The sequence below is a fragment of the Pseudophryne corroboree genome, chromosome 8 (genome assembly GCF_028390025.1).
Source record: "Pseudophryne corroboree isolate aPseCor3 chromosome 8, aPseCor3.hap2, whole genome shotgun sequence".
In the NCBI taxonomy this organism is placed as follows: domain Eukaryota; kingdom Metazoa; phylum Chordata; class Amphibia; order Anura; family Myobatrachidae; genus Pseudophryne; species Pseudophryne corroboree.
Window position 1 is genome coordinate 214558550 of NC_086451.1, and position 25060 is coordinate 214583609.

General features: G+C 46.5%; 1 protein-coding gene across 4 annotated transcripts in view; it reads right to left on the reverse strand.

Moving 5' to 3' along the window:
* OPHN1 (oligophrenin 1) overlaps positions 1-25060 on the reverse strand; it is a 584093-nt gene that overhangs the window by 72215 nt on the left and 486818 nt on the right. For all 4 annotated transcript variants that reach the window (XM_063937075.1, XM_063937074.1, XM_063937076.1 and 1 more), the window contains one exon: positions 14995-15154. In XM_063937075.1, the coding sequence (XP_063793145.1) occupies positions 14995-15154 (160 nt within the window). The remainder of the gene's footprint in view (positions 1-14994; positions 15155-25060) is intronic.

Here is a 25060-nt window from a genome sequence, read left to right on the forward strand (position 1 = left end):
TTTCTTGGAGTCAGCATCAGCATTCCATTGATGAATCCACAGCGCTCTCCTGGCCGAGACAGCCATGGCATTGGCCCTTGATCCCAAGAGGCCAATATCTCTCTCCGCATCTTTTAGGTAAATTGCAGCGTCCCTGATATAACCGAGAGTCAAAAGAATGTTATCCCTATCCAGGGTATCCATGTCAGATGCCAAATTATCAGCCCACTTAGCAATAGCACTACTCACCCAAGCCGCCGCCACGGCAGGTCTGAGGAGTGCACCCGTAGTGACATAAATAGCTTTTAATGTCGTTTCCTGCTTACGATCCGCAGGCTCCTTGAGGGCAGCAGTGTCGGCAGACGTAAGTGCCACCTTCTTGGACAGCCGGGAGAGGGCCTTGTCCACATTGGGAGAGGACTCCCACTTTTCCCTGTCGACAGAGGGGAAAGGATATGCCATAAAAATTCTCTTGGGAACCTGCCACCTTTTGTTAGGCGATTCCAAAGCTTTTTCACAAAGAGCATTCAGTTCATGAGAGGGGAGAATCGTCACCTCAGGCTTTTTCCCTTTATATAAACAAATCCTTGTATCTGGGACAGCAGGCACCTCAGAAATATGTAAAACATCTTTAATTGCCACAATCATGTACTGAATACTCTTCACCACTCTTGGATGCAAACTGGCCTCACTAAAGTCGACACTGGAATCAGAGTCCGTGTCGGTATCAGAATCCGCCATCTGGGTAAATTAACGCTTTTGTGACCCCGAGGGTGCCTGTACCTGGGATAATGCTTCCTCCATAGATTTTCTCCACGATTCAGTCTGAGAATCAGATTTATCCAGCCTCTTAGACAATAATGCCACATTTGCATTCAATGTACTTAACATGGCCACCCAATCAGCAGTCGGCGGTGCCGACAGAGATGCTCCCAAGTCTTTCTCTGCGCCCCCAGTAACCTCCTCCTCCGAGGAGCACTCAGCCTCAGACATGTCGACACACCGTACCGACATACACACACTCACACTGGTAAAAGGGGACAGACCCACAGAGAAGCCTGTTAGAGAGAACACAGGAGTATACCAGCTCACACCCCAGCGCCCATATACTGCAAAAAAAATAATATATGATCACTGCGCTGCTTTGATAGCACCAAATAACTACCGTCCAGTATAGAGACAACCAAAGGGGAAATGATAACAATGTATTTGCAATAAATGTCACTAAAGTCCCACAGTGAAGGCAGTGGAAGAGAGATCCAGGGGAAGAACTTAGATCATCCAGTAACAGGGAACCTTACTGCCACAAAATGTGTGCGTGTATGATGGGAAGGGGGGTGGGGGGAGTTTCACACTGGGCAACAACTGGGTCACTATTGCTAGTTACTATTAGGAAGGGTAAGAAAAACAGCCGTGACTTTCTGTAAAGGTTTCAGTAATCACCATTCTTGTAAAAAAAAAAAAAGTGTCAAGGACTGTAATGGTTGTGGCTGCTTTACCGAATCCTAAGCATGTAAAACAGCAACACTGTTCCTCTAAATGTTCCCTTCGCTTTAAGGGACTGCTTCTCCTAAAATACACATAGACTTATGTAGGAAAGCAACAGTATTCAGTCATTCCCAAATCATTATGTACAAGCCCTCATACTTCTGAAATTAGATGCATATGAAAAGTTGTATTGTCTATCAACAGATTTGTAGTAGGAAGAGTGTCATCTACTGGAAATGCCTAACCCCCATGATTACAACTGTATCTCAAATATGCTTATCTGTGATAAACTAAAACTTTTGTATATATGTAAATGCCATTAAAAGTGCTCTTGTATTAGCCAATTTGTATTTTAGATTTAGTGACAAGACCTTTGCATTGAGCATTACGTAACGAATACAGAAAGTTGATATGGGCTGCTTGTTAAAGTCTGTTGTACTGTAGAAGATATTCCTTCATTTCCAGCACTGGTATTCCCTCTTGTGGTCAATGCCAAAACTGCAGCAAGTTAGCATTACACACACATTTTTTTTTTCTAATTGTTTATTTAATTTTCAGGTTATAAAGGATTACATTAACCCCCCACAACACGTGGGGAAAGCATATCCATAAAACAATATTATACCTAAAGCAGAAATATAATCTGAAGAAAAAGGTCATTTTAAACTTGATTAAGAGTTTCTCTTTATTTCAATCACCAAGCAGCTCCTTATGAACACTTCAAAAACTACAGTAAAGTATAAACTAAACATTAATTATACTTTGTTGAAACATAAGCCCCTCTTTGTGCAGTCACTGAAAGCTATCATTTGTTGTGTTTTTTCTTTTGTTTTTAAATGCATTAAATAGCCATAGGAATCCATCCCAGAAAACTCACTTAATTCAGATCCGTCAACCATACTATAGTAATATAACGTTACAGACCACCATTGTCCAATTTACAAAAAGTTCTGAGAAACTGGAGATTAATGAGAACCATATGCATGGTGTTGCCTTTAACATAACATTAATATTTCTTTGTATACAATTATTCCAAGAATAGGAAAAAATATAAGTGATGTTAAACATATGGAATGCCTTTATACATTTATCAGAACGAAAAGTACACGATTTTCAGTACAGCAATGAGATTATTTATAAGATAAGCAAATTAAAGGGCTACCATTTACAGTATGACAGTGGGTTATTCAGCTGCTGGACATGTTCTCCTGGTATTTGGTAAAACTCAAATAACTGTACGATTATGTGTACACTGCAGTTCCACATGCTTTTCTATGGGAAGATTTTTAATGTACAGAACCAGTGTGGCACACCACATTACATCTGGAGAACTGGTTAGACTTTCTTGTGCTGCATTCAGATCGCAAATGCCGGTTCCTACCCGGTAAGAGAAACGTGTACTTACCGGGTAGGATCCGGCATTTGCGCTCCGTTGCTGGCTTTCCGACCCGGCAATATACCGGGTCGGTTGCCATAGCAGCGGAGGGCGCAGCAGCAGCAGGGGCGGGGGTGGAGGCGGCGCCGGGAGATGAGCTCATCTCCTGCGCCGCCTCTGCCTATGCTGTGAATGGGAGCCGTGTCGCATCGGAACGGCTCCCATTCACACTGCGCCTGACCCGGTAATCAACCCGGTAATAACCCTTCTTTTTTACCGGGTTGAATTACCGGGTCAGGCGACCCGCTAATTCACCAAAGGACCTTTCACATCGCACATGGACCCGTTTCGACACGGCAATATGCCGTGTCGATACCGGGTTTTTAGTGCGATGTGAAAGGGGTATTATTTAGCCAATCTGGTGGTGACATACAGTACAGTATGTCACACAGTAGTAAACTACCATGATACTTAGGGCACAGAGTGACATGTGGAAGAGGGAGCGTCCTTATATAAATACAATAAGATGTCCTTTCTGTCACACGGCTATTCCATTTCCAGAACGGTCTATAATGAAGTTCAGTAAAGTATTAAGAAAAATCATTAGCTTTACCAAATGAATACAGAAAATGAAAATGTGAACTTACTTTGATATTGAAGGACGTTTGTTGCATTAAGACTACATGGTCTATTCACGAAGCAGTTAAAAGAGTGGAGAAGTGAGCCAGTGGAGAAGTTACCCATGGCAACCAATTAGCTGCTACGTATAATTTTATAGAATGCACTTGACAAATGTTACTTAAAAGCTGATTGGTTGCCATAGGCAACTTCTCCATTCTTTTCACTGCTTCATGAATAGACCCCTATTTGTCTTTCTAAATCCCCCAGTAATACCTACAACTATGCTCAGGTAGCTTGTTTCTAACTTGACAAACACAAAAAATATACTTCCGCCATATTGGCTTAATACATATTCTGTAACCATGCAGGAAGCAATTGGGCAGTACAATGGTTACACTAGTGCCTCACAGAGCTGGGGCTGTGGGTTCTAGTCCATCCAGGTAAATATCTGTATGAAGTTTATAGGTTCTCCCTGTACTCACAGTTCTCTCACAGTACAGTAACAATAGGACAGGTGAAACGGCTGGACGAGTATGAGAATTTACGCTGTTAGCCTTACTGAGCCAGGAACTAGTGTGACAGAATAAACATTCTCCACTACATGCTAAATAATAAAGGGTAATAATAATTTACTCTTAATATCTGAAAATGTGAATGGTTTAATTTACATAGCTTCCAAATGTTTCAAGCTGTTCTGGTATACATAGGGGCAGATGTAGGAAGCCTTGGAGAGAGATAAAGTACCAGCCAATCAGCTCCTAACTGTTATTTTTCAAACACAACCTGTAACATGGTAGTTCGGAGCTGATTGGCTGGTACTCCAAGATGGCTCAGTACATCTGCCCCATAATTTGTGAATTTTTTGATTTATAATATTCACACTAGTTATATTGCAGAGTCCAGCAACACCTATATCACTTGGATAAGCTACCTGCATTTATTTTTAACATAACAGATCGGGAGTACTTCATGTAAGATAGTCATTTTTCCTTTTAATCATTAAAACAATATTACGCACAAGAATCACAAATGTCTTCATATCAGTGCCCTAGATAGACTCTAGAACTAAACCCTGAACAGATGCTTGTAATCCCAATTCTCTACACGACTGTCTCTGGAGAATCATCTGTTGCAGGTATCAGCATGGGTGGGAAGCTGACAGACCGCTGGGGTAATAGCTATGCAACTGCGTACATTGAAGCAGGACATCATCCAGTTTAAACATTTTTTTATTACATAATGGAGTGAGATAAAACACACCTCGTTATGTGGGGCACATCAATAAACCACTTGTTAAAATTCTTTGCAGTTTTCATGGTCTGTCGTACTGTATATTTCACTACACTGGGCTGGGAGCTTTTATAGACTGTGGCTTGGCTCTAAACTCGCCTTCTATTTGTTTCATACACATTTTGGCAAAAAATAAACGTTTTTTTTTTCGTGCCTTTTCTGGAAATTACGAAACTTATTGGCAATCTTTTGATCTGGTCATGGTGATCTTAGGCATCTCTGCCAGCTGTAAATACTGTTCTTAACAAGAAAGGCTGATCATCATACAGTTACATGTCACATTATTGTAACAATGGACCTTCTGTGATTCTCCTATAATAGCGTTTTACAGGCTTCCAGGCAAGTGTGCAAATGGTAGTACAGATAAGTTGATGTTTATGCATAAAAACACAGAAAATAGGATTTTGGTACCTACCGGTAAATCCTTTTCTCGTAGTCCATAGAGGATGTTGGGGTCCACATTAGTACCATGGGGTATAGACGGGTCCACTAGGAGCCATTGGCACTTTAAGAGTTTGAGGCTCGTCAAGCCAACTAGCTTGAAATACTCAGCAACAGCTGAAACATTACTTACCAAGTAACAATGCAGTACTCAACTAAAACGAAGCTGTACTGAACCAAATAACATTTGCAGGAAAACGAAGCGCTGGGCAGGCGCCCAGCATCCTCTACGGACTATGAGAAAAGGATTTACCGGTAGGTAATTAAAATCCTATTTTCTCTTACGTCCTAGAGGATGCTGGGGTCCACATTGGTACCATGGGGATGTACCAAAGCTCCCAGAACGGGAGGGAGAGCGCGGAGGCTCCTGCAGAACTGACTGACTGAACATCAGATCATCAGAGGCCAAAGAATCGAACTTGTAAAACTTTGCAAACGTGTTCGACCCAGACCAAGTTGCAGCTCGGCAAAGTTGCACTACCGAGACACCCCGGACAGCCGCCCAGAAAGACCCCACCTTACGAGTAGAGTGGGCCTTAACAGATTTTGGACACGGCAGTCCTGCCGTAGAGTAAACGTGCTGGATAGTGAACCTGATCCAGCGAGAGATCTTCTGCTTAGAAGCAGGACACCCAATTTTCTTGGGATCATATAGGACAAACAGAGAGTACGACTTTCTGTTCTCTTCACATATATCTTCAGAGCCCTTACGACAGCCAAGGACTTTGATGTAATTGAGGAGTCAGTAGCCACGGGCACCACAACAGGTTGATTGATATGAAATGCAGACACAACCTTTGGAAGAAACTGCTGCCGAGTCCAGTGCTCAGCTCTATCTTCATGGAAGATCAAGTAAGGGCTTTTACAGGATAAAGCCCCCAGCTCGGACACACGTCTAGCAGAAGCCAAGGCCAACAAAATGACCGCCTTCCATGTAAGAAATTTGACCTCTACCTCCTGTAGAGGCTCAAACCATTCCGACTGGAGGAACTGCAACACCACGTTAAAGTCCCAAGGCGCCGTAGGCGGTACAAAGGGAGGATGGATATGAAGAACTCCCTGCAAAAAGGTCTGAACCTCAGGGAGGGCAGCCAATTCTTTCTGAAAGAAAATGGATAGGGCTGAAATCTGGACCTTCACAGATCCCAACCTCTGACCCATATCCACTCCTGCTTGCAGGAAGAAGAGGAAACGTCCCAGTTGAAACTCCACCGTAGGAAACTTCTTAAACTTCTTGGACTCACACCAAGAGACATATTTCTTATTCATTGACATTGCCGCTCTGCTCTTCGTTCCGCCTTGTCGGTTTATGTAAGCCCCTGTTGTTACGTTGTCCAACTGCACTGAAGAAGACCGTTGTAGACGGCTCTTAGTTCCAGTATGTTGATGGGCAGGCCGGCTTCCAGGCTTGACCACCGTCCTTGGAAGGTTACTCCTTGAGTGACTGCTCCCCAGCCCCAGAGGCTCGCATCCGTGGTTAGAAGGACCCAGTCCTGAATCCCGAACCTACGGCCTTCCAGAAGGTGAGGCAATTGGAGCAACCAGAGGAGTGAAATCCTAGCCCTTGGCGACAGACAAATTCTCTGGTGCATGTGGAGGTGAGATCCCGACCACTTGTCCAGAAGATCCAGTTGGAAGGTCCGAGCGTGGAACCTCCCGTACTGGAGAGCCTCGTAAGAGGCCACCATCTTTCCCAATAGGTGAATGCATTGATGAACCGACAGTCGGGGTGGCTTTAGGACATCCCGGACCATAGCTTGCATCACCAATGCCTTTTCCTGCGGAAGAAACACCCTCTGCACTTCCGTATCCAGGATCATTCCCAGAAATGACAACCTCTGGGTTGGTTCTAAATGTGAATTTGGAAGGTTCAGAATCCAACCATGACTCTGGAGCAGTCGTGTTGTGAGAACAATGGACTGCAGTAACTTCTCCTTGGACAATGCCTTTATCAGCAGATCGTCCAGATATGGAATGATGTTCACACCTTGCTTGCGGAGGAGAATCATCATTTCCATCAGCACCTCGGTGCTGTGGAGAGGCCGAATGGTAGTGCCTGGAACTGGAAAGGACAGTCCAGCAATGCGAAGCAGAGATAAGCCTGATGCGGCAGCCAGATCGGAATGTAAAGTTACGCATCCTTGATATCCAGTGATACCAGGAATTCCCCTTCTTCCAGACCTGATATCACCGCTCTGAGAGACTCCATCTTGAACTTGAACTCCTTTAGAAAGGGGTTCAATGATTTTAGGTTCAGAATGGGCCTGACCGAACCATCCGGTTTCGGTACCACGAAAAGGTTCGAATAGTAACCTTTGGTCAGCATGTGAGGTGGCACTGGCACAATGACCTGTGCCTCAACCAGCTTTTGGACAGCGTCTTGTAGTACTGTGCTTTCCCCCAACAGAGTTGGTAAGCCTGACTTGAAAAAGCGATGAGGAGGGAGACTTTGAAATTCCAGCCTGTATCCCTGGGACACAATATCTATCACCCAGGGATCCAGGCCGGACGATACCCAGACATGACTGAAGTGTCTGAGTCTCGCTCCCACTGGCCCCACCACCAGGATGTGCAGGCCACCGTCATGCGGAGGACTTAGGCGTACCCAAAGTAGGCTTTTGTTCCTGGGAATCTGCAGCAGCAGATTTCTTGGACTTAACCCGACCTCCCCTAAAGAAGGTATTGGATGTTCTGGCCTTTCTAGGCTTGTTAGGCTGAAAGGACTGCGTTGCAGCGGCAGAGAAAGATTTCTTCTGGGCAGGTGCTGCTGAGGGAAGAAACGGAGACTTACCCGCTATAGCGGTGGATATCCACGCGTCTAGAGCTTCCCCAAAGAGAGCCTGACCTGTATAGGATAGGGTCTCCACACTTCTTCTGGATTCCATGTCGGCCGACCACTGGCGCAGCAACAGTCCCCGATGGGCTGAAACAGACATGGAAGATATTCCCGCAGCCATGGAACCCAGGTCTTTCATGGATTCTACCATATAACCTACAGAATACAATGTTGCGTAATGTATGTATTCTGTAAATACAATGTTGCGTAAATACAATGTATGTTGCGTAAATACAATGCAACGTCATCCCTATCCATCGTATCCAAATCCTCAAGTAAGGTAGCCGACCACTTTACTATTGCCTTTTCAATCCATGCAGTAGCAATAGTAGGACGTAATATGGCCCCTGAAGCAGTATACATTGATTTAAGCATGTTATCAATTTTCCTATCAGCTGGCTCCTTTAACGCGGTAGATCCTGGAACAGGCAAAACCACTTTCTTTGAGAGTCTGGACACAGATGTGTCAACAATCGGCGGGTTATCCCATTTTTTCCTATCCCCCTCAGGGAAAGGAAATGCCACCTGGACCCTTTTAGGGACCTGGAATTTTTTCTCAGGGTTTTCCCATGCTTTTTCAAATATAGCATTCAATTCCGTTGACGCAGGGAAGGTTAGCGAGGCTTTTTTATTTTAAGTGAAAAAAGCCTCCTCAACCTACTCAGGGGTGGTATCATTAACATTTAACACATCCCTGATAGACTCTATCAACAATTGCACCCTCTTTGCAAGAGATGCGGACCCCCGTAACACATCCCCATCACAATCTGTAGTGTCAGAATCGGTATCCATGCCATCTTGTGTGACATGCACAAGCGCACGTTTGTGGGGGTATATAGCGGGGTGTCCTGAGGTACCAGAAACAGGCCACACTGCCATAGAGCTCTGTAATACCTGGGTTGCAGATTCATTACTTGCAACCCTCTCAGAAATCTGAGAAATCCAAGATTTGATAGAGGAAAACCACTCTGGTTTCCTTGCTGGTATCTGTGCTAAACTACAAAAATACAGACTGAATAAAACCAGTGGCGCAGACAGAAGGAACATGCATATAATAACAAACACCACAACCTGATTCACTTGTTCATGGGTGCTGGTGTTGCTTCGTTAATAAATGTATCCATTCTCGATATTGACCTCAAAAATAGAATGATTGATAGTGCAACACCGTTTGATAACAAAAGAATCCCAATTTTTATATATTCCACTCACATAAAGGGACTTTAGAAATCGCATATATTGAATTCCACAATACAGCCAAGATCGTACTTCTTTCCCGTATTTCTTTAGGGAGAAATATCATTAGTGCAACACTGAGATTTTTTTACACAGTTTTAATTTTAAAAGCACACTCACATTAAACACAAAAAGTAACAGCATAAAAACATGGGGATTTCTATTCCTCACAAACAGCAGAAATGAGTCCCAGAGAGAATCCTGGAAGTCCACACCAATGGTAAGAGTCCCAGTTCCACCCCTCCGAAATTTCCATGGTCACAGGCACCTTGCTTAACGCGTTTCGGACCTCCAATAGTTATGGTCCTTCCTCAGAAGCATGGTGCACCTTATGTCCCACTGGATATTTATACCCAACAAACAATTCAATTGCACCTCCCGGTTCCTGTGCTAAACCAGTGCTATCCTGATTACATGGAATGGGATCATCCTGGGAGGATAAATGCTCTGCAGCATATGACACAGTGTCCCTGGACATAGCTAAAGGAGACCACCAAACACTCCACACACACACAGGTGGGGGCAAACAGAGTTCCCCAAGAAAGGCAAGAGAGAGACAGAGATCGGAGCCAACCCACACGCAGCGCTTTCAGCAAAGGGAGACCCCTTGTCAGCGCAGACTGTGTCCCTTAATAGGAGACAGTGTCATTTTACAGCCTCCCCTCCCTTCTACAACCCCCTGGTACTGTGTACTGATAGCTGGAGTTGCTGTGGAGGGACCTGTTCGTCCATCCAGCACTGTGCAGGCAGGAAAATGGCGCTGGAACGCTGCTGGGTCCACTCTGAGGAGAAGCTCCACCCCCTTAATGGCACTGTCTTCCCGCTCTTCAGAAATTATACTGGCCTGAGGTAAAACTTGCTAGCTGAGATCCGTGGACCCCGTCAGACTTGTTGACCAGTGTGGGGGTAAGCGCTGGCTCAGGGCACCCCTCACAGCGCTGCACCATGTGCCTCTGAACCTTCACAGGAGCGCAGTTCATACTGTGCTCCCTCCCCGTTGCCGCCATCTTCACACCAGCCCCCGCTTGCTAGGGGGCTCGGTGTCTCACTCACCACTCTTCAGCACTGTAAGGGTTTGGCGGCATGCTGCTGGGGCGAGCTGTCCCCTGTGGCGGAGAACGATCCGACCCCTCTGGAGCGCCGTGTCCAGTCAGCAGAGACAGTGGCTCAGACCCCGCAGGGCGGACACTGCTCCCCCCCTTAGTCCCACGCTGCAGGCAGGCAGGCTGTAGCCAACAGCCTCCCTGTAAAATAATAAACTCTAAAAATAACTTTAACTAGAAAAGCTCAGTAGAGCTCCCCTAGCTGTGACCGGCTCCTCCGGGCACATTTTTCTAAACCGAGTCTGGTAGGAGGGGCATAGAGGGAGGAGCCAGCCCACACTCTCAAACTCTTAAAGTGCCAATGGCTCCTGGTGGACCCGTCTATACCCCATGGTACTAATGTGGACCCCAGCATACTTTAGGACGTAAGAGAAATATTTGAAAACAAAGAAAGCTAAATAAAATGTATATATATATATATATATATATATATATACAAACAAAGAACCCAGCACTCACCAAAGTAAACTCACTTATCCTCAACAATTCAATAAATAAATGATGGGGGTTTAGTTGGTGGATTGGCCAATGCACGGAAGCCTGCATACCGATTTTCAAGGTACCCCACCTTCATGCAGGTCCTACACTATCACAGAGTCTCAAAACCTGACTACTTCACTGCTGTTACACAACTCATCTGCCTGCTAGATTTAATGTGTACCTGCCACAGACTTTATGGCTTTTAAAGGCACACTAGTCACCTATTGCACTGGCTCAAAGATGATTGCTAAGAAACAGCTGAGACAGGTTCAGGATAATAAAGTCCACACAGGGGTGCATGAGAAAGCTAGTGGCCACGGTTAATAAGAGCTAACCATAGATTAACCCCATCGTATACACACAGAGAAAAAAACCACAGCACTCACCACACCAGAAGCGGGGCACAGCTATGCACTTACCACTCACAGATAAGTGCATAGCTGTGCCCCGCTTCTGGTGTGGTGAGTGCTGTGGTTTTTTTCTCTGTGTGTATACGATGGGGTTAATCTATGGTTAGCTCTTATTAACCGTGGCCACTAGCTTTCTCATGCACCCCTGTGTGGACTTTATTATCCTGAACCTGTCTCAGCTGTTTCTTAGCAATCATCTTTGAGCCAGTGCAATAGGTGACTAGTGTGCCTTTAAAAGCCATAAAGTCTGTGGCAGGTACACATTAAATCTAGCAGGCAGATGAGTTGTGTAACAGCAGTGAAGTAGTCAGGTTTTGAGACTCTGTGATAGTGTAGGACCTGCATGAAGGTGGGGTACCTTGAAAATCGGTATGCAGGCTTCCGTGCATTGGCCAATCCACCAACTAAACCCCCATCATTTATTTATTGAATTGTTGAGGATAAGTGAGTTTACTTTGGTGAGTGCTGGGTTCTTTGTTTGTATTTATTAGAGCGATGTGGTCATGGGCTACATGCACCCCGCCCTGTGAGTGGTAAGTACAGCTGTGTACCCCGCTTTTGTGGTGGAGAGTGCTGTGTTACATGCACCCCACCCTGTGAGTGGTAAGTGCATAGCTGTGCCCCGCTTCTGGTGTGGTGAGTGCTGTGGTTTTTTTCTCTGTGTGTATACGATGGGGTTAATCTATGGTTAGCTCTTATTAACCGTGGCCACTAGCTTTCTCATGCACCCCTGTGTGGACTTTATTATCCTGAACCTGTCTCAGCTGTTTCTTAGCAATCATCTTTGAGCCAGTGCAATAGGTGACTAGTGTGCCTTTAAAAGCCATAAAGTCTGTGGCAGGTACACATTAAATCTAGCAGGCAGATGAGTTGTGTAACAGCAGTGAAGTAGTCAGGTTTTGAGACTCTGTGATAGTGTAGGACCTGCATGAAGGTGGGGTACCTTGAAAATCGGTATGCAGGCTTCCGTGCATTGGCCAATCCACCAACTAAACCTCCATCATTTATTTATTGAGTTGTTGAGGATAAGTGAGTTTACTTTGGTGAGTGCTGGGTTCTTTGTTTGTATTTATTAGAGCGATGTGGTCATGGGCTACATGCACCCCGCCCTGTGAGTGGTAAGTACAGCTGTGTACCCCGCTTTTGTGGTGGAGAGTGCTGTGTTACATGCACCCCACCCTGTGAGTGGTAAGTGCATAGCTGTGCCCCGCTTCTGGTGTGGTGAGTGCTGTGGTTTTTCCTCTGTGTGTATATGAAGGGGTTAATCTATGGTTAGCTCTTATTAACCGTGGCCACTAGCTTTCTCATGCACCCCTGTGTGGACTTTATTATCCTGAACCTGTCTCAGCTGTTTCTTAGCAATCATCTTTGAGCCAGTGCAATAGGTGACTAGTGTGCCTTTAAAAGCCATAAAGTCTGTGGCAGGTACACATTAAATCTAGCAGGCAGATGAGTTGTGTAACAGCAGTGAAGTAGTCAGGTTTTGAGACTCTGTGATAGTGTAGGACCTGCATGAAGGTGGGGTACCTTGAAAATCGGTATGCAGGCTTCCGTGCATTGGCCAATCCACCAACTAAACCCCCATCATTTATTTATTGAATTGTTGAGGATAAGTGAGTTTACTTTGGTGAGTGCTGGGTTCTTTGTTTGTATTTATTAGAGCGATGTGGTCATGGGCTACATGCACCCCACCCTGTGAGTGGTAAGTACAGCTGTGTACCCCGCTTCTGTGGTGGAGAGTGCTGTGTTACATGCACCCCACCCTGTGAGTGGTAAGTGCATAGCTGTGCCCCGCTTCTGGTGCGGTGAGTGCTGTGGTTTTTTTCTCTGTGTGTATACGATGGGGTTAATCTATGGTTAGCTCTTATTAACCGTGGCCACTAGCTTTCTCATGCACCCCTGTGTGGACTTTATTATCCTGAACCTGTCTCAGCTGTTTCTTAGCAATCATCTTTGAGCCAGTGCAATAGGTGACTAGTGTGCCTTTAAAAGCCATAAAGTCTGTGGCAGGTACACATTAAATCTAGCAGGCAGATGAGTTGTGTAACAGCAGTGAAGTAGTCAGGTTTTGAGACTCTGTGATAGTGTAGGACCTGCATGAAGGTGGGGTACCTTGAAAATCGGTATGCAGGCTTCCGTGCATTGGCCAATCCACCAACTAAACCCCCATCATTTATTGATTGAGTTGTTGAGGATAAGTGAGTTTACTTTGGTGAGTGCTGGGTTCTTTGTTTGTATTTATTAGAGCGATGTGGTCATGGGCTACATGCACCCCGCCCTGTGAGTGGTAAGTACAGCTGTGTACCCCGCTTTTGTGGTGGAGAGTGCTGTGTTACATGCACCCCACCCTGTGAGTGGTAAGTGCATAGCTGTGCCCCGCTTCTGGTGTGGTGAGTGCTGTGGTTTTTCCTCTGTGTGTATATGAAGGGGTTAATCTATGGTTAGCTCTTATTAACCGTGGCCACTAGCTTTCTCATGCACCCCTGTGTGGACTTTATTATCCTGAACCTGTCTCAGCTGTTTCTTAGCAATCATCTTTGAGCCAGTGCAATAGGTGACTAGTGTGCCTTTAAAAGCGATAAAGTCTGTGGCAGGTACACATTAAATCTAGCAGGCAGATGAGTTGTGTAACAGCAGTGAAGTAGTCAGGTTTTGAGACTCTGTGATAGTGTAGGACCTGCATGAAGGTGGGGTACCTTGAAAATCGGTATGCAGGCTTCCGTGCATTGGCCAATCCACCAACTAAACCCCCATCATTTATTTATTGAATTGTTGAGGATAAGTGAGTTTACTTTGGTGAGTGCTGGGTTCTTTGTTTGTATTTATTAGAGCGATGTGGTCATGGGCTACATGCACCCCGCCCTGTGAGTGGTAAGTACAGCTGTGTACCCCGCTTCTGTGGTGGAGAGTGCTGTGTTACATGCACCCCACCCTGTGAGTGGTAAGTGCATAGCTGTGCCCCGCTTCTGGTGCGGTGAGTGCTGTGGTTTTTTTCTCTGTGTGTATACGATGGGGTTAATCTATGGTTAGCTCTTATTAACCGTGGCCACTAGCTTTCTCGTGCACCCCTGTGTGGACTTTATTATCCTGAACCTGTCTCAGCTGTTTCTTAGCAATCATCTTTGAGCCAGTGCAATAGGTGACTAGTGTGCCTTTAAAAGCCATAAAGTCTGTGGCAGGTACACATTAAATCTAGCAGGCAGATGAGTTGTGTAACAGCAGTGAAGTAGTCAGGTTTTGAGACTCTGTGATAGTGTAGGACCTGCATGAAGGTGGGGTACCTTGAAAATCGGTATGCAGGCTTCCGTGCATTGGCCAATCCACCAACTAAACCCCCATCATTTATTTATTGAATTGTTGAGGATAAGTGAGTTTACTTTGGTGAGTGCTGGGTTCTTTGTTTGTATTTATTAGAGCGATGTGGTCATGGGCCACATGCACCCCGCCCTGTGAGTGGTAAGTACAGCTGTGTACCCCGCTTTTGTGGTGGAGAGTGCTGTGTTACATGCACCCCACCCTGTGAGTGGTAAGTGCATAGCTGTGCCCCGCTTCTGGTGTGGTGAGTGCTGTGGTTTTTTTCTCTGTGTGTATATATATATATATATATATATATATATATAAATATTTAAAAGGTTACAATGCCCCACAGATACAGGATTTTTGTATATACCATTTCAAAATGACTTGAGAACTGCAATAGTCAGTGTGTGTGTGTCGGAAGGAAAGGGTACTTACCTTATCACAGTGTTCTATAAGCAGTTCCACCACAATATTTTGGAATTTGATGTTCATCATGGCAGCTACTGTATCTTCCTGGGCCCTCATCAAAGTTGGACCAAAAATCACCCCCATATTAGAGGGAGACATGAGGTTCTCTTTGCTGTATTCACATACCCTGAAATACAAGAAAACATACTGTCACCAAGACTCATGAAGAGCTACACAAGAAAATCAATTATGGGCTTTATTTATGAACGGACAGGTTTAGTTCATGCCGATTCCTGTCGGATTGGAGGTAAAAGTTTAAAACAGCACTCACAGTCACTGTAAAACGTGAGTGCCATTTTAAATTTTCACCTCCACCAGCTAGGAAGCGGCTTGGTAAATAAGGTACTTTGTGTGCAGACTGTGGAAGTACAATGCTACTTAAGGTTTCATACCCAACAGTGTTACAAAAAAACAATAGGAACATGAATACAAGTGCATCAGTAGTGGGTGTACAATGTTTACATGATTTAAGGATCAATGGAGGTCACAGAGGCTTCTCCAATACATGCAGCTGGTAGCACTCAGAAAAATAGAATGGACGCACCCAAACTCTAGTGAAAACTAGCATTGGGTATGAGGTCATTGGAAAGACAGAATTACAATGTCAGACCAGTTTGTATGTGTTATACTAGCACTAAAAACACCTGAGCGGTACCCCATACCTTCTGACCGTCCCAATTCAACTACATAGTCCTCATCTCCGGGCAGTTGAGAAGGAATATCCATCAACTGCTGCTGTGAATGTGCGCATGTGCACCTGCCACTCATGCAGCAGAGGACATAGGGGGTTATTCAGAGTTGTTAGCAAACCAGAAAAGTTAGCAATTGGGCAAAACATGTTGCACTGCAGGTGGGGCAGCTGTAACATGTGCAGAGACAGTAAGATTTGGGTGGGTTATATTGTTCTGTGCATGATAAATACTGGCTGCTTTATTTTCACACTGCAATTTAGATTTCAGTTAGAACACCCCCCACGCAAATCTAACTCTCTCTGCACATGTTACATCTGCTCCACCTGCAGTGCAACATGGTTTTGCCAAATTGCTGTTTTGGTTTGCTAACAACTCTGAATAACCCTCATAGGACATAGTAGGCATACTCTCTTAAAGGCATCTCCACGCCCGCTGATATATGGCCACACCCTCAGTCCTGAGATGCCCACCTCCAATGTTGGGAAGTTTGGTACCCAATTATTCAAAACACAAGTTATACCATAGCACATCTATGAGTAGAAACTTATGAAGCCTCCATTACACCCTTCACTGCTGCGTCTTGGAAATTTTGGGGCTGGTCACATTCCATTATTAATATCCATATTTATTTACGTAATGTAGTACCCAAATAAATTGTACCGTGTATGTTTTCCAGAAGACTTTGAATTTCCTGAATATAGCAATAGTACGCTTATTTAGCCTCACAATGCAAAGACAATCTTCCCAAAATGGTACAAAAATAATTTTCATTGAAATAGCAAGAAAGTTAACTAGAGATGTCCTAGTATATCTTTGCTGTCTGGACTCTGCCGCAATGCGTACATAGTGCAGCCTCATGCCGCCGCTGGATCCCCCGTTCTAAGCTCTGGGTAGCCGGATCGTGAGTAAGCGCACTGCAAGCTACCATACGCTAAGCCGCGACATGCAGCCTAAGATGGAATAGGACACATCTGCACAGTAAAAGCAAATGTGTTTTATTTTTTAATTAAACAACCACCAGGAAATACTTAGTGGTTCTTTCTTCAGCATTATGGCACCTTTCCAAAACAGCAAAATTCTGGATTCTACACGCAGGTTTTCTAAATAAAATCTGCACTTAAATATAATGCATTTTTTTCTTAGGCAAGGTACAAACTAGAACGATATCGGCACAATTTGTCATATTGGAGCAACAAAAGGAGATTTATGGTAAGAACTTACCCTTGTTAAATCTTTCTGCGAGGTACACTGGATTCCACAGGGAATAACAGGGGGGGGGGGGGGGTGTAGAGTATGAACTCCGAGGCACCAACAGGCTAAAAGCTTTGACTGTTCCCAAGATGCTCAGCGCCGCCTCCTCTATAACCCCACCTCCGTGCACAGGAGCTCAGTTTTGTTAACCAGTCCAATGCAGTAGCAGGTAAAAGAGACAACAACAGTTAGTAGCCACAGACACCACATTCTCACGACAGGAGAAGGTATCAGCGGCTAATGCCATACCAACCCAAAGAAGCTAAGTGCGTCAGGATGGGCGCCCTGTGGAATCCAGTGTACCTCGCAGAAAGAGATTTAACAAGGGTAAGCTCTTACCATAAATCTCCTTTTCTACAGCGGGGTACACTGGTATTCCACAGGGAATAACATCGGGGATGTCCTAAAGCAGTTCCTGATCGGAGGGGACGTGCTGTAGCGGGCACAAGAACCTGGCGTCCAAAGGAAGCATCCTGGGAGGCAGAAGTATCGAAGGCATAGAACCTTATGAAAGTGTTCACTGAGGACCACGTAGCCGCCTTGCACAATTGTCCAAGGGTCGCACCATGGCGGGCCGTCCAAGAAGGTCCAACAGACCAAGTAGAATGGCCTTTGATGGTAGCAGGAGCTGGAAGGACAGCCTGTACATAAGCATGTGCAATCACCATACTAATCGATCTGGCCAAGGTCTACTTGTTAGCAGGCCAGCCACGTTTGTGAAAACCAAACAGTACAAAGAGAGAATCAGACTTCCTAATGGAGGCTGTCCTCTTCACATAGATACGGAGAGCCCGTACTACATCCAAAGACCGCTCTTTGGAGGATAAATCCGGAGAGACAAAGGCCGGAACCACAATCTCTTGGTTAAGGTGAAAGAAGACACCACCTTCGGCAGATAACCAGGGCACGTTCGAAGAACCGACCGGTCACGGTGAAAAATAAGATAGGGGGACCTACAAGAAAAGGCACCCAAATCTGATACCCGTCTAGCAGAGGCAATAGCCAGCAGAAACAAGACCTTGAGGGAAAGCCACTTAAGGTCCACAGATTCAAGAGGTTCAAACGGAGATTCTTGCAAAGCCTCCAGAACCACAGACAAATCCCAAGGAGCCACAGGTGGGACATAGGGAGGTTGAATCCGCAAAACACCCTGAGTGAATGTACGAACATCGCAATTTTCCTCTGAAACCATACCGACAAGAAATACGAACCTTGAGGGATGCCAGCCGAAGGCCCAAGTCCAGGCCCTTTTGTAGGAAGGCCAAAAGTTTGGCCGTACTAAACTTGTAAATGTCATGATTGTTAGATGCGCACCAAGTAAAGTAAGCATTCCAGACCCTATGGTAAATCCGAGCAGAAGCCGGCTTACGGGCCTTCAACATAGTTTGAATGACCGCCTCAGAAAATCCTTTGGCCCTCAGTACGGAAGCTTCAAAAGCCACGCCGTCAAAGCCAGTCGGGCCAAATCCTGGTAAACACAAGGGCCCTGAACGAGGAGGTCTGGTCGTTGCGGAAGTAGAAGAGGACGCTCTAGTGAGAAACCCTGTAGGTCTGAGAACCAATGCCGTCTGGGCCACGCTGGAGCTATTAGAAGGATTCCTCCTTCTTGCTTGAACTTCCTCACTATTCTGGGCAGGAGTGACACCGGAGGGAACACGTACGGCAGCCGAAAGTTCCATGGAATTGCCAGTGCGTCCACAAACGCTGCTTGAGGATCCCTTGTTCTTGCTCCGAAGACCGGAACCTTGTGATTGTGTCGAGACGCCATCAGGTCTACATCTGGTAGGCCGCACTTGTCCATTAGGAGTTGAAACACTTCTGGATGAAGCCTCCACTCTCCGGCGTGTATGTCCTGACGACTGAGGAAGTCCACTTTCCAGTTGAGAACACTGCTGATATGGCTGGCAGATGGCGTTCCGCCCATTGAAGAATCTTTGCCACTTCCATCATTGCCATGCGGCTTCAAGTGCCGCTTTGATGATTTATGTACGCCACCGTGGTGGCGTTGTCTGACTGTACTTGAACAGGTCTGTTCAGTACCAGATGCAGGGCCAGTTTCAGAGCATTGAACAGTGCTGGCAATTCCAGAATGTTTATCAGGAGAGACTCCTCCCTGGTCCACCGACCCTGAAGAGAGTGTTGCTCCAACACCGAGCCCCAACTCCTCAGACTGGCATTCATCGTCAAAAGGACCCAGTTGGAGATCCAGAAGGAACGACCCCTGCTCAATCGTTGGTCCTGCAGCCACCAGCTCAGTGACAGACGGACCTCCGGAGACCAGGAGATTATTTGAGACCTGATCCGGTGAGGCAGGCCGTCCCACTTGGCAAGAATCAGTTTCTGCAGGGGGCGGAAATGAAATTGAGCATACTCCACCATGTTGAAAGCCGACACCATTAGGCCTAGTACTTGCATCACCGAGTGTATCGACACAGGCGGACAAGAGAGGAAGCAACGTATCTTGTCCTGAAGCTTCAGGACTTTCTCCTGTGGCAAAAACAACCTCTGGTTGTGTGTGTCCAACAACGATCCCAGATGCACCATGCTCTGGGCAGGGACCAGGGATGATTTCTACCAGTTGATGAGCCACCCGTGGGCTTGCAGAAACTGGACCGTCAAATCCAAATGAGGGAGGAGAACTTCTGGGGAATTGGCTAGGATCAGCAGTTCATCCAGATACGGCAGGATCCTGATGCCGTCATAACTGTCATGACCTTGGTGAAAATTCGCGGAGCCGTGGTCAGACCAAACGGTAAAGCCCGGAATTGGTAATGAAGATTGCTAATAGCAAACGGCAGGTATTGCTGATGTGACATGGCAATAGGGATATGCAGGTAAGCATCCTGTAATTCCAGGGATACTATATAGTCCCCTGGTTCCAAAGCCAGGACAATAGAGCGAAAGGTCACCATACAAAACTTGGAGACCCTCACAAACTTGTACAAAGATTTGAGGTTGAGAATGGGCCGGTAGGAACCATTCGGTTTGGGGACTGAGCCAGAGGCATCGGCACTACCACTCCGGTGTCCAGGAGAGATTGCACCACTAAACTGAGAGTTGTTGCCTTCACCTGATCCGAAGGGATGTCCGTCAGGCAACAGCGAGGAAGGGGACGTGTCTTGAAGTATATAGCGTATCCGTGAGGACGACTTCCCATACCCAAGCGTCTGAAGTGGTCTTCAACCATACCTGGGTGAACTTTAGAAGTTGGCCTCCCACCCTGGAATCCCCCAGGTGGAGGCCCGCCTCATCATGACGCAGGCTTGTCAGATTTGGAAGCCGGCTGTCGGGCAGCCCAGGCACGTTTAGGCTTGGGCTTGGTGGTTTTGGAAGTGTGAGACTGTTTCGGTTACGCCTGATCCTTTGCTTTACCCGGAGGGCGAAAGGAATGAAAGGAAGTACTCTTAGCCTTCGGGGCCAAAGGAGTAGTACTAGGTAGACATGCAGTCTTAGCAAGATGCCAAGTCAGCGACAATCTGTCACAACTGAGGGCTGGTGCTGACCAGGGGAAGCCTCAGTTGTAGGGGCTGAGGTGTACGTGAACCTTTAGCACAAATGCCCGAAGGCATGACCAAGCCAACTTTGTAAAAGTTTAAAATGTTTTATTGAACACAGTTCACTTTGCACATTGACAGTTCACGGAAGACAGTGGTACTCAGTATTATGGAGTTGTAGCACAACAGGAGAAAACACAGTTCCTTAAGTATAGTTATAGTAGGAAGCTGTTGGGAGTAGCGTAACTCAGGTAAGTCTTGGAAGACCTGGAAATGGAATAGTCCAGAGAACCAACAGCCATCCGCTGTATAGATGGTATGAGTAGGAACTGACCAGCAGATGACACACTGGAAGCTGGAGATGCTGGTGGAATGCTGAATGAGGTGTGTACTTGTGAACTGCCAGGGATGCAGGGTGGTACTGGCCCAGGTGGTGAGGGTGCTACGGGACTCATGGATGAAGTGAGGTCGAGCTGATAGAAGCACCGATGGTGAACTGTGAGATGATGTTGGAACACCAATGTAGTAGGAGATCAATGAGGAAACACTGGTGATGCTGGAGAGCGATGATGGAACACCGATGAAGCTAGCGATCGATGGCGGAACACCGATGATGACTGGAGAGCGATGGCGGAACACCGATGGTGACTGGAGATCGATGGCGGAACACCGATGGTGACTGGAGATCGATGGCGGAACACCGATGGTGACTGGAGATCGATGGCGGAACACGGATAGTGGGTGGAGATCGATGATGGAACACCGATGGCGACTGGAGATCGATGGCGGAACACCGATGGTTACTGGAGATCGATGGTGGAACACCAATGGTTACTGGCAGGTCAGAGCACCGCTGGAAGCCGGTGTCGGGTAACTGCCGGTCACAGGATACAATGCTGCACCGCAAGATGGTAGCAGGTGCGGGTCTCAAGTGGAGCTAGACGCAGGAACTGGAATCCCTGGAACAATAGCTGAAAAACCACAGACAGGAGAGACATGTATCACTGGGTTTGACAACCAAGCACTGACATCTTTCCAGCCCAGGAACAGGATATTTATACCTGCTGGGAAGCAGGCATTGGCTGGCTGATTAGGCAGAGTCCAGAGTGCAGCTGCTGGGTAATTAGGCAGAGACCAGAGTACAGCTGATAGGCTGAAAAGTAACATGTGATGTAAACAAACATGGCTGCGCCCATGTTTGAATTTGGAGGGAAAGACTGTTTGTAACTTGCATGTGAGTTTTAACCATGATGCTGCCAGAATCACAATGAAGATACTTGAGGCAATGGGATGCAGCATGCTGCATGCAGACAGCGCAGATGGAATCCAGGCTTGGAACGCTGGAACAGTCTCAGGAGGCATTTGGAAGGTAAATACAGATGAGAAATTACCGAGATCGTGACAGCACCCCCTCCATTAGGAGTGGCCCCAGGACACTTCTTAGGCTTGAGATGAAATCTGGCGTTGAAAGCCTGAACCAACTTGGGAAACTGAAGAAAAGAAAATTAGACAAAGTCAGAGAAAACTTAAACTGGATTCCTAGAAGTCTTCCCAATCTTCTTCTTCAGAAGCCAGACTTTTGTCATCCAAACAAGTGGACCATTGACCGTCACTGAAAATAGAATTATCTTCCTGGGAGAAGACATGGCTAGGAAGAATAGTTCCACTCATAAAGTAGCTTGAGTCATCAACAAACTCACCTTCGGAATCTGAGTCCAAGTCCAGAGTGAGCATGGGAACATTTACATTAGTGGAGAGAAGTGCTATGCCAGACTGCACTTCACAGAATTTCGAACTACATGACGAACCAGAAGCAGAATCAAACAAAACGTGACCAAGTCTTAAATCAGCAGACCGTTGTTCTTGAACTGGTTTTGCTGTATTTCTTTCCTTGGCAACTTGGAAGTCTTTGATTCCTTGATCTTGCACAGGTAATGATGCTGCGGATGAGTTTGCAATGGTCGAATTCGGACAGTCAGTCTTTGGGGCAAATTCCCGTTGAACGACTTTAATGAAAGCAGAGAGATCAGGGGGCGTGGCCTGACGCTGAAGTGGGTAGATGTGTCCTGCCCGTGCTCCTGCCCCACCAGAGGGATAATACTATTTATACTCCCCTTTCATGGTCCCTGAGCCCCACTTTTCACACCCCCTGCCCTGCTGCTCAACTTTAGCTGCCGGCGGTACAGGTCCGCGGAATCGGGGAGTGTGCCCGCACGCTCCCGCGGGTTGCGGCCTGTCCGTCCCTCCCAAGCAAGGGCCTCAATTTCCGCCCAGCGCCTGGATGACCGGAGTGGAGGTTGGTGACGCCGGGACCCGGAGTGCTGCTGTCCTCTCCTGTATCGCGGACCTCCGCTGACGCCGCCGCTCACCTGCACCCGCCGGAGCCTGTCCCTCCTGGCCCTGGAGAGCGCACGGATGCTGCCTTGCCTGGCTCCCAGCTAACGGCGGCCATCCTGGTGCTCCCTTCTCTGACCAGGTGATCAGAGGCAGTGACCTGGTTGTTGGCTGGATCGTAGCCAGAGCTCCCCTCCTGAGTGACCCACCAGTGGCTGGCTTCCAGTAACCAAGGGGGGGGGAAGGGTGAGTGAGGAATATAATTCACTGCTCCTGCTGCTACTTTGTGTGCCCTCTCCCCCCCCTCTCATCCCTCAGTGCTGTTTGAGCTTGGTGGTGCATACAGCAGTGGGGGAGTGCACTTCTTCATTCCTTTTCTGCACCACTGTTTTAAAAGATCCCCCTTCTCACTGAACTTTAGGTGGTGCACAGTGGTGGTATGTAATAGCTTGTGTCATTTATCCGCCACGACTGAGAATCATCTATAGCTCTCACCATCATGTTCCTGATATGTTTGCTCCCCCCATATGTGCTATATACACCATACATTGTCCTTTTAGTCTTTTATTCTTTAATCTGACTGGGTCTATGGGACTCCGAATTGACACTCTTCTGGAATTCAGGATGCACGTCTAAAGCTATCACCTGACCTGCCTGGACCATTGTTTACGCACCCAATATCTACTCACCCAATTGTATCGCTCCCCCCTCTTTTGCCTTTTAACCTTTTTTTTCCCTGTTTTTTCACTCCATCCTACTGGCCTTTCACCATGTCGAAAAACAAATAGGTTATACAGGCCCAGACAATTTTTTTTGGACCATATCTAAGGGCGCTCAGAATCCTGCATTGCTTTCGGACTCCCCCTCCTCCCCGTGCTCATCGGATATGGGTATTGACCCTCAGATACAAGCGGTAATGTCAAGTTTGCTCGAGGGAGTCCAATCAGCATTCAAACAGGAACTTTCTAATGCAATTACAGAATTTAAGTCTGACCTTACGGCCCTTGTTACTCGTACTGACACCTTGGAGTCTAAAACTGACGACCTCTGCCGCTCTCAACGCCGTCTTGGCACTGAACTATCTAGACTTCACAACGAGGTGGAGGCACTTAAAGGACAAGAGGACCAAGAGAATCGTTCTCGTCGCAATAACCTCCGCATTCGCAATGTAGCAGAATCGATCTTTGGCCCCTCATTGCCCTCATTCTTGAAAGACTTCTTCAAACATGTCGTACCGGACCTCACTGATGGGGACTGTCTCTGTGATAGGGCTCACAGAGCACTCCGTGCGAGGCCTTCCCCCTCCCAACCACATAGAGACGTCATAGTTTGTCTTCATTATTTTCGCTCAAAAGAACGGATCTTGTCGTCCATTCGTGACTCTCCTGTGATTTCCTTCCGTGACATGCAACTACAGGTTTTTCAGGACTTGGCCCCTACTACTATCCAAAAGAGAAGAGACCTCCAGCCTGTTACTAGGATTTTACGACAGTATCAAATCCGGTATAGATGGGGATTCCCCTTTATGCTCCTGGTATCAGCAGGCAACTCAGTTCATACAGTTAAAACCCTCACTGAAGGTCAAGATTTGCTAGCCAAGCTCGACATCCTTCCTGCATTGTCTTCAGACGGGGCTGTCGCTTCCTCTCCTAAACCGCAACGTCTTCAACCTCATTCGCCTGAATGGACGAGGGTGTCCCGCCATCGCATGGAGAATGGTGAACCCCCTGATCTAGGCAGGCATTCCCTTCGAAGCTTGCTCTTACTGATTCAGGGTTGAATCTCCCTGCTTTGTAATTTCTGTTGGTTGATAATGGCTTAATTCTGTTTCTCCTAATGCATACGTAATTGCTTACTGTATTATATGTTAGATGTTGATAATCAATATGCTTCTGCACACGGTACCACATTGTAATTCCATGTCCCCCCACCCTTTCCTCTTTAACCCTTCCCTATCCCCTCCCCCCCCTACCCTTTTTCCCTTTTTTCACTCCTCCCCTATCCTTCCTTGCCTCTCTCCTTCACTTCCTACGACAGTTGTTTGCTTCCTGTTTTTTTGGGTTTGGTAATTAAATGTACGGCTGTTGCCGACTAGCTCATTATGGTTCAGGCAGACTTGGTCTCCATATATAGTTCTACCTCTATCCCCGTGTCCCCTTTAAATGTTAAAACCGCTCATTATGTTGACTGTCTCTGCAGCGGTCCTTGACTGGGACCTACTCTCTAAGGTTTTTTTTCCGTATGGGCTCTTTACCTCTTTAT